Source organism: Schistocerca piceifrons, chromosome 10, assembly GCF_021461385.2.
Source record: "Schistocerca piceifrons isolate TAMUIC-IGC-003096 chromosome 10, iqSchPice1.1, whole genome shotgun sequence".
Lineage (NCBI taxonomy): Eukaryota > Metazoa > Arthropoda > Insecta > Orthoptera > Acrididae > Schistocerca > Schistocerca piceifrons.
In genome coordinates, this window is record NC_060147.1 from 111,831,810 (window position 1) to 111,846,039 (window position 14,230).

Here is a 14,230-nt window from a genome sequence, read left to right on the forward strand (position 1 = left end):
GTGCAGGGGTTAGCGAATCTGCCTAGTGAGCAGGAGATCTGGGTTCGAATCCACACCTTGGTACGGGCGCAACATAAAAATTGCTGTACAAGTGAACTTTCGGCCAAAAGTCCATCTAACATAGAAAACACACACACACACACACACACACACACACACACACACATATATATAAAAAAAACAAAGATGAGGTGACTTACCGAACAAAAGCGCTGGCAGGTCGATAGACACACAAACAAACACAAACATACACACAAAATTCAAGCTTTCGCAACAAACTGTTGCCTCATCAGGAAAGAGGGAAGGAGAGGGGAAGACGAAAGGAAGTGGGTTTTAAGGGAGAGGGTAAGGAGTCATTCCAATCCCGGGAGCGGAAAGACTTACCTTAGGGGGAAAAAAGGACAGGTATACACTCGCACACACGCACATATCCATCCACACATACAGACGCAAGCAGACATATTTAAATATGTCTGCTTGTGTCTGTATGTGTGGATGGATATGTGCGTGTGTGTGAGTGTATACCTGTCCTTTTTTCCCCCTAAGGTAAGCCTTTCCGCTCCCGGGATTGGAATGACTCCTTACCCTCTCCCTTAAAACCCACTTCCTTTCGTCTTCCCCTCTCCTTCCCTCTTTCCTGATGAGGCAACAGTTTGTTGCGAAAGCTTGAATTTTGTGTGTATGTTTGTGTTTGTTTGTGTGTCTATCGACCTGCCAGCGCTTTTGTTCGGTAAGTCACCTCATCTTTGTTTTTATATATAATTTTTCCCACGTGGAATGTTTCCTTCCATTATATATATATATATATATATATATATATATATTCATGCAAGCACAACTCTCTCACACTACTACTGTCTCTGGTCTCGGGGCCAGTCGTGTGTGAGATGAGATTGCATGAATGTGTGTTTTTCTAAGTTATAAAAAGGCCTTTAGGCTGGAAGCTCGAATGTATAGCAGTCTTTTTGTTGTGTGTGTTTACAATCAATTAGGTACTGTGAACTTCCTGAAAATCTTTAAAGGAAGTCGTCAGTAAATGAATGACGGAGATCCAAGAAATTGTTGCTCCTTAATACACATTGCTTGTTAAGCATCTTATCTGTGGCTTTTTTTCAGGTGAGCATAAATTTCCATCTCTTCATAAATTATCCCTTTTTCATTTTATGAAGGATTAAAAGGTTGTTTCTGATACTGTGTACCTTGTGCATATCTTGCACAAGGTGAGCTGCAATTAACTGTTTTTTCCTTTTAATTCTGCGTGTTCATCATATTGCATTTCAAACTTTCTCAATGTGCCTGATATTGCTCACTTTAATCACAGCAGTGAATTTGATATACACCTCTGTTCTCGTACACGTTGTGTGTTGTGTTAATGTGGGGTATTAAAAGATGTAAAAGTGACACTTGACCTTTTTTTTCCAGGTCACATAGTCATTGAAAGGAAAGGAAAGGAAACAAATTATTTTTTATGTAGTACCCTATTTTGTGTCAATTGATGCTATGTAGATTTTCTCATCCAGTCATGGAGAAACTAAGATATTAGTCTTACTTAAGTTTATGATTAAGGAGTTCATTGTGAACCAAACCATAGCTTCCTGAAGGATGTTTTAGTCTAATAGTGTGTTCATGGTCCCTATAGCAGTGACACTTAAGGTGGTGTTATATATTCTCAGATTGCTCACCCAGTGTTGGTTCCTGGAACACTAATCATTTGTTCATTCTATGATTCGAGGTTTATTTGAACTTGAGACATAGACAGCGTAAAAACTCAATCGGTATATTGTATTAATAAACTTGCTATACTGTTCAATTCTCTTCATGTTTATGCCATCAGAACTGAACTGTGTAAATTAGAGACAAAGCTGCAGCTAATGTGTCCTCAGTTGTATCATACAGCTGCTGTGTATCTGCAATTAGCAGCTTAATATTTACATGATTGCAGTGGTATTCATCAAAGAAAATATTTTTACATGTATGTGCCAAGTCCTCTTTGTACTACATTATTATTTTTCACACACTTTTATTGCAAACACTGTTGCTTGCCATGTAGTTATCAGAAATTTTAAGTCTCTGACTGTAGATATTTAGGCAATTTGTACAAAGAGCCAGCCTTTCACTCTGGGGGCCTGGGGTGAATCCGCCGGGGTCCCGACACACCTATTGTAGTTTCAGGAAAAGACATACTGGGAACAAACCTGTCAACAGCTGTTAGTTTGCATACAGAAAGTCTTTTACAAATTGTTGGCCCTGAAAATGGCCTTGTTTTTTGTAGCTCGGACATTGTTCACTTAAAGCAGGTGCTCGAACTGGCGACCCTCTCACGTGGCACAAGCTTGGTAATGTCGAACGGTGTTACGCTGAACTCTTTCAAAGATTCCTGGCATTGCCCTGATGTGATTGGTGGCGTGTTGAAAGCGATCCATTAATGCCTCTTCGTTTCTGGGTGGTTCATGTCCAGGTGGGTGAACTAGAACCTTGAAGAATCCCCACAGGAAAAAGTCCAGTGGCGCGAGGTCTGGTGATCGCAGGAGCCATGTCCTACATGCACCTCTGCCAATTACCCGGCCATCAAAGAGTTCATTTAAATATCCACATGCAGCACAACTGTTACGTGCGGGTGCCCCATCATGATGCAACAACGTGTAGCCTTATCTCCAGGGGAACATCTTCCAGCAGGCTGGGTAAAGTTTCTTGCAAAAAGTGGAGGTAATTTGTCCCGGTAAGTCGAGCAGGTAGATGGACCGGCCCTATCAGATAGTCACCCCCCTTGCCCAGTAATGATTTAGAGTGCTGTAAAGGCCATCCTGATGGAAGGTGCACTCATCGGTAAACAACACAGTGGCATGGAAGTCGGGATCTTGTGCAACACGTCGCAAAAACCACTGGCAAAACCATAGCCTGTGTTCATAATCTGACACAGGATTTAGGTCTTGGACAGGGTGGAAACTAAATAGATGCTGGCTGTCATCCCTCAAAACCTCCCAGACTAACTGATAAGTGACCCCCATGTCGTGTCCAACCACTCGAGTACTTGTTGTAGGCGCTTCCTCGAAGTGCTCGAGAACGATCTCTTCAAATGCAGCATCCCGTCGTATTTGACGTCTTCCAGCATCACCATGATATTCCACTAATGAGTATGTTTCTCCAAGTCACCGGTGAATTGCTGTAAATGTTTACGGGTGTGGGTGGTGTCTTGCTGGGTACTGTTCCCCATACAACCGTTGAGCTCCATGTGCATTACCGTCGGCTAGTCCGTAAACAAAAACCATGTCGCGTTGTTCTTCGAACGAATACTGTGCTGCCATGCTTACTGTATGACTAAATCGCAGGTGACATATGTATGCTCTGAAGTGAAGCTTACGTGTGAATGCCTCTGATGTGAGGTGGACACAAATATCAAGACCTATTCGACACGTGTACGTATCACGTTGGGGCAGCGACGGGGCGAGGGACATTTGTATGTGTGAACTGACAACCGTAGCGCTGCCCGTCAACCGACTAATGGCAACAGGGCAATCCCACGGCCAATCGGAGCATGTGGAACCAAGTTTCCATAGTTTAAAAATGGTGTGTTGTCTACCTACACAACATTAGTAATTTTAATTCCTACTGGCACCAGCTATCCAGGGTTAAAATTTTGTGACACAATTTTTCTCCACTGTGTATATTGAGGAGTGAATGTAAGAATGTCAAAAAGACCTCCAGGAGAGATAACTTTATGTTTATCACGCAGTATTGATACTGCTGAACACAGAATATTTGTGTTAATATAACTTGTTAATGACTGGTATAATTTCTAAGAAAATTATTATGGTAATTGTATAGATCTCATATTTCAGTTGAAAATGACAGTAGTCACAACTGAGCATGGTTCTGTTTCAAATACAAGATTAGCACTGTTAATTTGGCATTGTGATATGTGGTGCACTATTTCTTCGGACTTCTGAAATGTGAGAGGTGGTAAATAAGTGTGTCGAGCTGCATTTCTGTTGAATAACAGGTGCGTCCTCCCAGTGCTTGCGTCCTATGCTGTCAGCTTGGAATGTTTGAGGCTTTACAAGTTCATTGTCTCGACCGTGCCAGCGACAGAGGTGGAGAATTTTACTGCTCTGCTGAGGATGAAGAACTTGCAGGAACTTACAATGACGGCCATAGAGCCATTTCCTGGCACAGTTGTTCTGGCATTTAGGTAAGTTCTATAGTGAACATACACTTTTTTTATTATTAATGCTTAGTCTTGTGGGAATATGACTGGTTAACATTGCTAGGGCCAGTCTTGCATACATATTCAGTCTGTCTTGTAGTTTCAATAACCCTGCATTTAAAGTTTCCAAATTACATTCAGAAAAAGTCAACAATAGAGGGAAAAATAACCCATTCAAATAATTATGTAAAATTTATCTTGCCGATGATTTTTCTTAGAAATATAAACCAAATATGTCATGACTTGACACGAATAAAACCGATATTGTTAGAACAATCTACATGTGTGTTCGACATCTCATATCAAGCCACTGATTCAGTTTCAGCAGATTGGGTACGCATACTACGTACTGCGAATTTTAAAATTTTCCAAGTGAATTGAATGTTCATACAAATTTTGGGCTTGCAGCTGGTTTTTGTTGAATACATCCCACGATATTTCAACTGGGCGCCTGCCAGTCATCCTGATGTTAGCCATCGAGGACTGCCGAAAACATCCTCCATTCCAAATTATGTAGCGTGCTGTGAGTATTCTGCACATGCATCAACAAAGTTGACAAACAGATCACACTACGTGAGGGCAGTGCCCTCAGTAACAGAACTGCAGAACTCGGCTGTCCTCTGCATTACCGTTGGCTGTGGCTGTTGGCACACTTTGTTGTCTTCAGTTAGAGGAAGTCATGGGGATGGTAGGGCTCTGTACACTGTACAGCTGATAGCCACTATCACGGGACATCAGATTTTCCACCAGGCATATTTCCATAAGAACTGCACTACAAAATCTACAAGAGAACCTTCATGTAGTACTAAAGGCTGACTAATGTAATGCAGCCATTTTGTTAACTCACAGAGTGTACAATGATAAGAGGAAAGGTTCTGCTTAGTGACTTTGCCTGTAGGAGGATTGTTCATGACCTTGCAGGACATGTGCAATTGAAAACTTCTGCACTCTTGAATTCCTTCTCCTTACCTCAAAGAACATTAAGAGGCTAAGACCACACTTTTGTGTACCACGAAGGCTGTGTTGCCTTCGAAATATTGATCAAGGAACTCTACTTTCACATCCAGTAGTAAGCAACATTAGAGCTCTTCCATCTGATTTAGCCCACCATATAGCTACTTTACTGAGACAATTGGTGGGCAAGTGCTTACATCACATCATAACTCAGCTGCCTTTATCAACAAACTAGCAGCTCTCCATTGAAGCACTTTGGAGTGTTTGTTTAGCTTTGATATGGAATCACTTTTTTACAAAGATCCCTCTTGCAGATGCTTTAGCATAAATTGGTAATAAGTTTTAGGTGGACATCACTGCTCTGTTTTGGCATGCTCTGTCCTCAATCTATTTTATGTTCGACCTAAAACATTTTGAACAAACTGATGGTGTCTCGATGGGTAGCTCTGTCTCCATCAGGGGCCAACATTTTTATGGAGGATTTCAAGGGGAGAGTTTTTGAATCCGCTGCCCTTAAACTTTAGACGTATGTAGACAACATTTTCATTGTGTGACCTCGTGGAGAAGAGGAGTTAATGGAATTTCTGCATCACCTTAATGCCATTCGCAACAACATTCCATTCACTATGAAAATAGAGAGAGAGAGAGAGAGAGAGAGAGAGAGAGAGAGAGAGAGATGGTTGTCTGCCTTTCTTGGATATCTTGGTTAATTGGGAGAATGATGGCCCTCTGGGGGCATTCAGTTTATCTTAAGCCCACTCATACGAAATTACATTTACATGTATTGAGTTGTCATGACCTGTTGCGAACCATGATTGTGCTAAAAACACTTCCACACAGAGCTCACACAGTCTCAAATGAAGATAGTTCTCCTAAAGAGCTTGCCCACCTGAAGGCATTGTTCAGAAGAAATGGATATTATCAAGCCACTATCAGCTAAACAAAGAATCAAGAAGTGCATAAAGAGGAAAGCATGCCAGTAAACTCTTCAGCTTTCCTTCCTTTCATGATCAACATTCCTTTCCCAATCGCAGGATTCCTCCGTAAATTTTGAGTGTGGACTACTGCCCACCATTTAAGATTGCAGTCCTTCTGGGATCAGTGAAGGACAGTTTGTCATTTTGAAAGGTCAGAATGTACAAAACACCTTGCCAGTGTGGTTGGCTTGCAGAGGTCAGACCACATGCACCAAGACAGAATGCTGTACTGAACATGAATGCTTCTCATTCCATGTAGGCTTTCATGGCCGGCATCTTCATCAGTAAACACTTCCGGGCTAAGTTGCCATGGTCGATCTGTAGAACTTCTTCTCCCTGACGTTTCGTTCTCAACTACGGAGAACATCTTCCGAGGTGAGTCAACGACTGGCTGCTAGGAGCTGGGGCCGCCGCTTATATGGATATCGTAGGGGTCGCCACCACACATCGATGCCACGTGACGTGTGGTGGCGCCCCCTACGATCTCCATATAAGCGGCGGCCCCAGCTCCTAGCAGCCAGTCGTTGACTCACCTCGGAAGATGTTCTCCGTAGTTGAGAACGAAACGTCAGGGAGAAGAAGTTCTACGGATCGACCACGGCAACTTAGCCCGGAAGTGTTTACTGATGAAGACGCCGGCCGTGAAAGCCTACATGGAATGATTCGACGCCTCTACGGGGAGAAAATGTCAACTAGGGTACGACGACTGGAGAACCTACGCAAGAAGAAAGGTCAACAACTTTGCTCACTCACTTTTCTGCTACGCTGTCGTGATACCGGTATAGTTCCCAAGTTTTTAAAAGTGCGAAGAATGTTTCATTCGGCACAAGCTAACCGTATTTACTCTTGTATGGAACTGGCATTACTACGTGAGCAGATACATCAGACACGACGAGGACTGGCGGTATGTGATAGTCAGCTGCTAAATCTTCATTTACTTATTAGCAATCCTATGCAGCTTTGTCATTGGAACAAAGTGGACACTTTAACATTTAGATCTATGGAGATTAGTGCAGAAGTGTCTTCCAATAGGCAGAAGGAGAAGTTTGATCGTCTACAAGAGGGTCGACAGGAAACACCGATTCCAAACAATTCCCAAACGGTTATTAATTTATCGGAAAAAGAATTGTCTAAGGAAGAACTTTCTGTTCTGTCTAAAGGAGGGAATTTTGCAATAACTCCATCCGAGATTCCTGTGGAGGACATTATTGCTAATATAGAGGCAGGAATTCTTCGGTTACCATCATATTCTGCTGATGAAATTAGAATGGAAACCTCCAGGATATTACACAAAGCTAAGCCACCCAGCAGCAATCTGTCTCAAGGGGAAAGGAAGGCATTGCGGGAGATCAATGCAGACAAGAATGTTATTATAGTTGCCGCTGACAAGGGAAAGGTTACTGTTTTAATGAATACTGAGGATTATCACAAGATGATCAGTGATCTCCTGGAACCCAGCACATACAAGAAGTTGAAAGAGAATCCCACAACGAATGTGCTGAATGCCACCAATCATCTGATAAAACAGTCTTCCATTCCTACAGAAGTTAAAAAGTATCTTTGTAAAACGGAGGCTTATCCTCCGAGATTATATGGATTACCAAAGATACATAAACCTGATGTTCCTTTGAGACCAATAGTCAGCGCAATTGGAGCTCCTACCCAAGAACTAGCCAGACACCTTGCCTCTTTGTTACAACCTTACATAGGCAAAACTGAGAGTCATATTAAAAACTCTCTACACTTCATTGAGAAATTGAGGGAAATTACTGTCGGTCCTAATGACATCCTTGTCAGTTTTGATATAGTGTCTTTGTTCACTATGGTTCCAGTTGATGAAGCTCTCTCTCATATAGCCGATATGTTCCCTACTGATATAGTGGCCTTGTTCCAACACTGTCTATCCTCGACCTATTTTCAGTACAATGGTGAATTTTATGAACAGATCAGTGGGGTAGCCATGGGAAGTCCCCTAAGTCCCGCAATTGCGAATTTATTCATGGAATATTTTGAACATCAAGCACTGCAGTCGGCCAAAAAAAGCCCCTCGAAGTGGTATCGGTATGTGGATGATACCTTTGTAATATGGAATCATGAGGAAGAAGACTTGAATGATTTCCTGGTACACTTAAATAGCATCAACCCAAAGATTAAATTTACTATGGAAAAGGAGAAGAATGGACAACTTAACTTCTTGGATGTATCAGTTATCAAACGGGCAGATGGGCCATAAGGTCTACAGGAAAGATACACATACTGATCGCTACCTCCATAAGAACTCTAACCACCACCCTAGGCAAAAGAGGGGGGTCATAAAAACACTAGTGGATAGGGCCAATAATATTTGTGAACCAGGCTACTTACAAGAAGAACTAAATCATTTACGAATGGCCTTTCCAAAAAATGGTTATACATAAAACAAGATTAACCGAGCACTTCACCCAAATAGGAAAATGCCTAAAAATAGGAGACAGCAACAACCATCAGCTGGAAAAGTATTTCTCCTGTTCATCCATAATATCACGGATCGCATTGGGAAGGTACTAGCCAAGTTTCAGGTAGAGACCATTTTTAGACCTACTAAGAAAATTAGTGAATCCCTAAGATCAACAATAGATGCTCGTCACCCCCTAGCCACCCCAGGGGTATATAAAATTCCGTGTAGTTGTGGCAGGGTTTACATAGGAACTACAAAAAGAAGCATCAATACACGGTTGACGGAGCACAAAAGAAACTGTCGCTTGGGACATATCGACAAATCGGCAGTAGCGGAACATGTTTTTAAGGATGGAGATCACGAAATAAAATTTGGTGAAACAAGCGTGCTAGCGAGGACGTCGCACTATTATACATGTATGTATAGAGAGGCAATTGAAATCCACAACATCAATACAATTTTAATCGTAAAGAAGAAGGATTAAAATTGGATAAGATATGGCGGTCGACGTTGCATCAATCACGTGACAATCGATTGCCTGCAATCGAGAGAACAGACGATAGCCAGAGATAGCTGCACATCGACGCCACGTGATGTGTGGTGGCGCCCCCTACGATATCCATATAAGCGGCGGCCCCAGCTCCTAGCAGCCAGTCGTTGACTCACCTCGGAAGATGTTCTCCGTAGTTGAGAACAAAACGTCAGGGAGAAGAAGTTCTACAGATCGACCACGGCAACTTAGCCCAGAAGTGTTTACTGATGACGAATGCTTCTGTCACCTTTTGCAAACAAGCAAGCCTACTATTCCTGAACGTTGTACTTCCACTGGGCATTCAATGAAGTATGATGAAACATTGATTTTAAATACAGCAACATCTTTTGGGACACCATTATTAAAGAATCTGCGGAAATATGCATGGTGGAAAATCAGATGAACAGTGATAGGAGCCAATTAGACATTGCATGGAACCCTATCATCTCCACGACTTGCTCTAACTGAAGACAAGCTCTAACCGAAGACAACTGAGGTGCCGACAGCAGTGCACGGCAATGCAGAGGACAGCTGAGTTCCATGATTCCATCAGAGGGGGTGCTGCTGTTGTGTAGTATGGTCAATATATCAACTTGATTTTGAAGTATGCACTGCATGCTACAGATTGCGGAATGGAGGACATCTTTGTCAGTCTCTGATGGCTCGCCTGAGGATAACCGGCAGGTGCCCGGTTGAAATATCGTGGGATGTATTGGACGATCAGGTGCACGCTCAAAATTTGTTTGAATGTACTACTTATTGTTTCAAAAGAAGTACTGTGTGGTAAGTACTACCTTGTTCCGATAGAGGTAGGATTGGGTGTAGGGGGTGAGAAAGCAATGGTATCTAGGCTGTGTTACACGACTGCCATGTTGTGCGGGTAGTGTCAGAGTGCATTAGATGGGGTATGTGTGCAGATCGTCACGGCTGAGCCTAGTAAGGGCGCAGGAGGAGAAGGATAACTAGAGGGCCCAGGATGAAATGTACAGAGAAAGGGAGAGGGGGAAATGGTCATACAGAGAGGGTGAGGAGGGGATGGCGAAGCTGAGAGTGGGGTAGGGGGATGGTGAGAGAGGGGGTGGGGTGAGTTGGGGATGGATAGAGGTGGCAGGAGATGGAGGGAGGGGTTTGGGGGGAGGGTAGGGGGAGGGAGAGAGAGAGAGAGAGAGAGAGGGGGGGATGGTGTGGAAAGAGAAGGGGATGGATAGAGAGCAAGGGGGGGGGGATGTGTGCAATGTATGTGCTGTGTGTGTACACAGGCAAAGCTGTGGTAAAAGACTACTAATGAAATGTAATCTACTTAACTTTGGTGCAGGATCTACTGACCAAGGTTATAGTTCATCAACAGCTACACACATTCTCTGACAACTCAATTTTTATGTGATTTTTGTCTTTAATTGCAAAACATTATTAAAAATATCTTCACATTTAGACATGTAGTTTTCTCTACTCTCACATCAACTTGCCCAAAAAGTAGAACTCGACCAGTGACATGCTGTTTTTGAATAATGTCCGACCTAAAACCTAGTTTACGTGATGACACCAGGTTGTGCCACTTGTTGTCTGAATCGAGTTGCACGCAAATTGTTTCGTGTATTTGTGGACACTGCATCACCAGTGTACAATTCAGTTTCATCATTTTGAGAGTGCTGTAGTTGTCTGTAAAACGAAAGTTTTGCAGCTGTACAAGGTGTGGTGGAGTTACCGCTTTTTTGCTTGAAAACGCTGTACGAGAAAAAGGATAAAAAATAAGAAAGGCCTTCTGATTTGTGACTGGGTGAAGAAAAGACATCAGCTCAGTTGTTTGGCTACCTGGCTGAAGCAAATTATAGTGGAAGTCCATAGAAGTTATTTTAATCATAAAAAAGTCAGCTTTAGAGTTTTCTGTAGCCTTTTACCCTGTCAACTATTTTCCTTAAAAAAGAATTGTCCAACTGAAACCATGGGATTTTAGTCTTGTTGACGTGGGCTGTTCTGCAGACAGATGTTTTGCTCACCTGTATATTTCTTAATTTATTTGTATATGAACTCCTAAATGAATGAATTTTGCTCTGCAGTTGAGATATTGTCGACCCACCCAAGTTCAGATCATGCATGATCGTCTCGTGCGCGGCAATACGTCACTGTTTGTTTTTATAGTCAGCATCATTGAAATCTTCCAACACCTCTGTGTACCAAAGATACTCAAAAGTGAAACTTTCCTCTGTTCCCTACTTCATATAGTTCATTCACACTATACCCACACACCTAACCTCAATACTTGTGCAACTATTGTCAAAGTTGGAACGAGCTAAAAGTGTTTAGTAGCCTGTTGAACAAATGTGTGCCTCATATCCGTGTGCCCAGTAGTGCAGTTGCGTGCAACCTGGTCTCATGTAAACTAGACTTAATACTCTCCAAAAACTGCAAATGTGAGGGCTATTTTTGAAATACTTGATAAAAAGAATGTATATTTCATTGCTGTTGTTGTTGTGGTCTTCAGTCCAGAGACTGGTTTGATGCAGCTCTCCATGCTACTCTATCCTGTGCATGCTGCTTCATCTCTCAGTACCTACTGCAACCAACATGCTTCTGAATCTGCTTAGTGTATTCATCTCTTGGTCTCCCTCCACGCTGCCTTCCAGTACTAAATTGGTGATCCCTTGATGCCTCAGAACATGTGCTACCAACCGATCCCTTCTTCTAGTCAAGGTGTGCCACAAATTTCTCTTCTCCCTAATTCTATTAAATACCTCTTCATTAATTATGCGATCTACCTATCTAATCTTCAGCATTCTTCTGTAGCACCACATTTCGAAAGCTACTATTTATCGTCCACATTTCACTTCCATACATGGCCACACTCCATACAAATACTTTCATAAACGACCTCCTGACACTAAAATCTATACTCGATGTTAACAAGTTTCTCTTCTTCAGAAATGCTTTATTGCTAACAAATTCAAATACTTAAAGCTATTAATTAACAAAGAATTATTGACATGTTGTATTGTTTCTGAGCGACTGAATATCAGTCTTAATGTTTGGAAGTACATCTTTTATGTTTAATTTACAAAAAAAGATTGATGAAATTTATACTCATTGATAATTTACACCAATGTATTTTAAATTGGTAATTTTATATCTGAATTCATTCTAAAATTATTACTGTCATTTATGTTAAATTATTCTTTACAATTCTGCGTAAATAATACTACAAATAACAATTTTATTATTCCTGAAAATTTGTAAGAATTTATTGGAACTATCAGTGCCTTAATTTACAAGCAGCTATTAATAAAACATAAAATGTTATAAGAACTGGTATTACCACAAAATAACTATATATCATACAGAAATCATTCAGTATGGCAAAATGAAGCATGTTTTGGCATTAAATGAATGTAAATGTAAAAAAAAAAATACACATGGTAAATTATTGTTCACTGCACAGGAATTGTGCATTCAGATACTACCCGACATTGGCACTTACGCTACAAGATCTAGTCTTCAGTGTCCGTATGTTGGTGGACAAATACTGGAAGAAAGGTATTGATATGATCTGATGTTTCTTGATATTGAAGCTGTATATGACAGTACGAAAAGAGAAAAGGTCTGTGGTCCATGAGAAAGAGAATAAATCTGGAAAGTTTGGTGAGGAAGACTGAAATGCTGTCTGAGCACAGTATTAGCTATGTGTGATATGGCAAAGGTCATTCATCCGGAGTTGAGATTGAAAGAGGTGCCCGGCAAAGTAGAGAGCTGTGTCACTGCCAATTACTGCAGACATAGATAATGTAATTAAGAACATTTAGAATCTCTGTACAGAGATGAATGCCTTGGCTTTTGTTGTTGTTGGTGGTGATGGTGATGGTGATGGTGGTGGTGATGTAGTCTGGGGAGAAAGATTGCTGGAAGCACAGTTGGGCATGGACTAATAAATGGAAGGATGAATTTCTGGAATACAGGGTGGGCAGAAAATAGGTGCCTATTGGAAATTGCTTATATTTTGCAAAGTAATTGGGTTTTTTAATTAGTAAAAGATTTACTGTGATCAACAAAATGGTACCCATTTGTTTTACAGTGTGAGGCCGATGTAAGTACCAGCAGTTTATAGCAGTTTCTGCAATTGGTTGACAGAATTACAAAAAAGACTTCTTGTTGTGTATTTGGAACATCTTTTTTTCTTTGCCTGTGCTCACAGCGAGAACAATTGCAGAGTGAGAGATCATGGTTCTGCACTGGCCACTCATTGTGTCTGCTGAGTCCCAACTGATATCCCAGAAAATGATAGTTGAGCTCAGCTATTACTGGTTCCTCCATCTTAAACTTAAGAGCACTTTTAATTAAAGAGAATTGTACACAAGACATGTTTCACTTTTATTTACAAAACATCTTGTGTGTTTATTCTGCAAATTGGACACACATGTTTGTATTTGGTTGTTTTAGATTGAAGACAGCATTTTTGTGTGTAAAGTTGATGTACCATGTACTTAATGGTGCTTCTGCTGTGAGCATTGCTGAGCTGCAAAACATCACGTTTTTCTTTTTAATAAAAATTGTGTGTGTGTGTGTGTGTGTGTGTGTGTGTGTGTGTGTGTGTGTGTGTACACCTTGCGTGCGCACACACACACACACACACACACACACACACACACACAAACGCGCACACACACACACACACACACACACACACACACACACACACACAGAATTGTATATTAAAAAAAAGTAGTTTCACAGGTTGACAATCCTCTCAACCTACGCAAAAGCAAACAGCCTTAAACTCTGTTGTAATACTGTGCTGAGTGAGAACACACACAACTTCTGTTCGATCTCCAGAAGTCAAGTGAAGTGTAAATAATGCAAATGGAACAAGAAAGTGCAGCAAGGCAAAAACCACTAGTGTAAATGTGAAACGAAGCCTTTACACATCAGCCTCTGCTAACAAAGAGGGAAGAAGCAGAAGTTTGAGGAATATGTAAACAAGAGGCAGAAACACTGTAAGTAAGGTGCACATCAGCTTTGTAAACAAAAATGCTGTTTTTTATCTAAAACAACCAAAAATGTATGAACATATGTATCCCATTTGTAGAATAACTACAGAAGATGTATTATAAATAAAAGCGAAACACGTCTGATTTAAA

The 14,230-nt window shown here is 41.3% G+C and overlaps 1 protein-coding gene across 1 annotated transcript in view; it reads left to right on the top strand.

Moving 5' to 3' along the window:
• LOC124718880 overlaps positions 1-14,230 on the top strand; it is an 80,457-nt gene that overhangs the window by 32,226 nt on the left and 34,001 nt on the right. Inside the window, exon 5 of the mRNA XM_047244517.1 lies at positions 4,001-4,189. Coding sequence (XP_047100473.1) covers positions 4,001-4,189 — 189 coding nt within the window. The remainder of the gene's footprint in view (positions 1-4,000; positions 4,190-14,230) is intronic.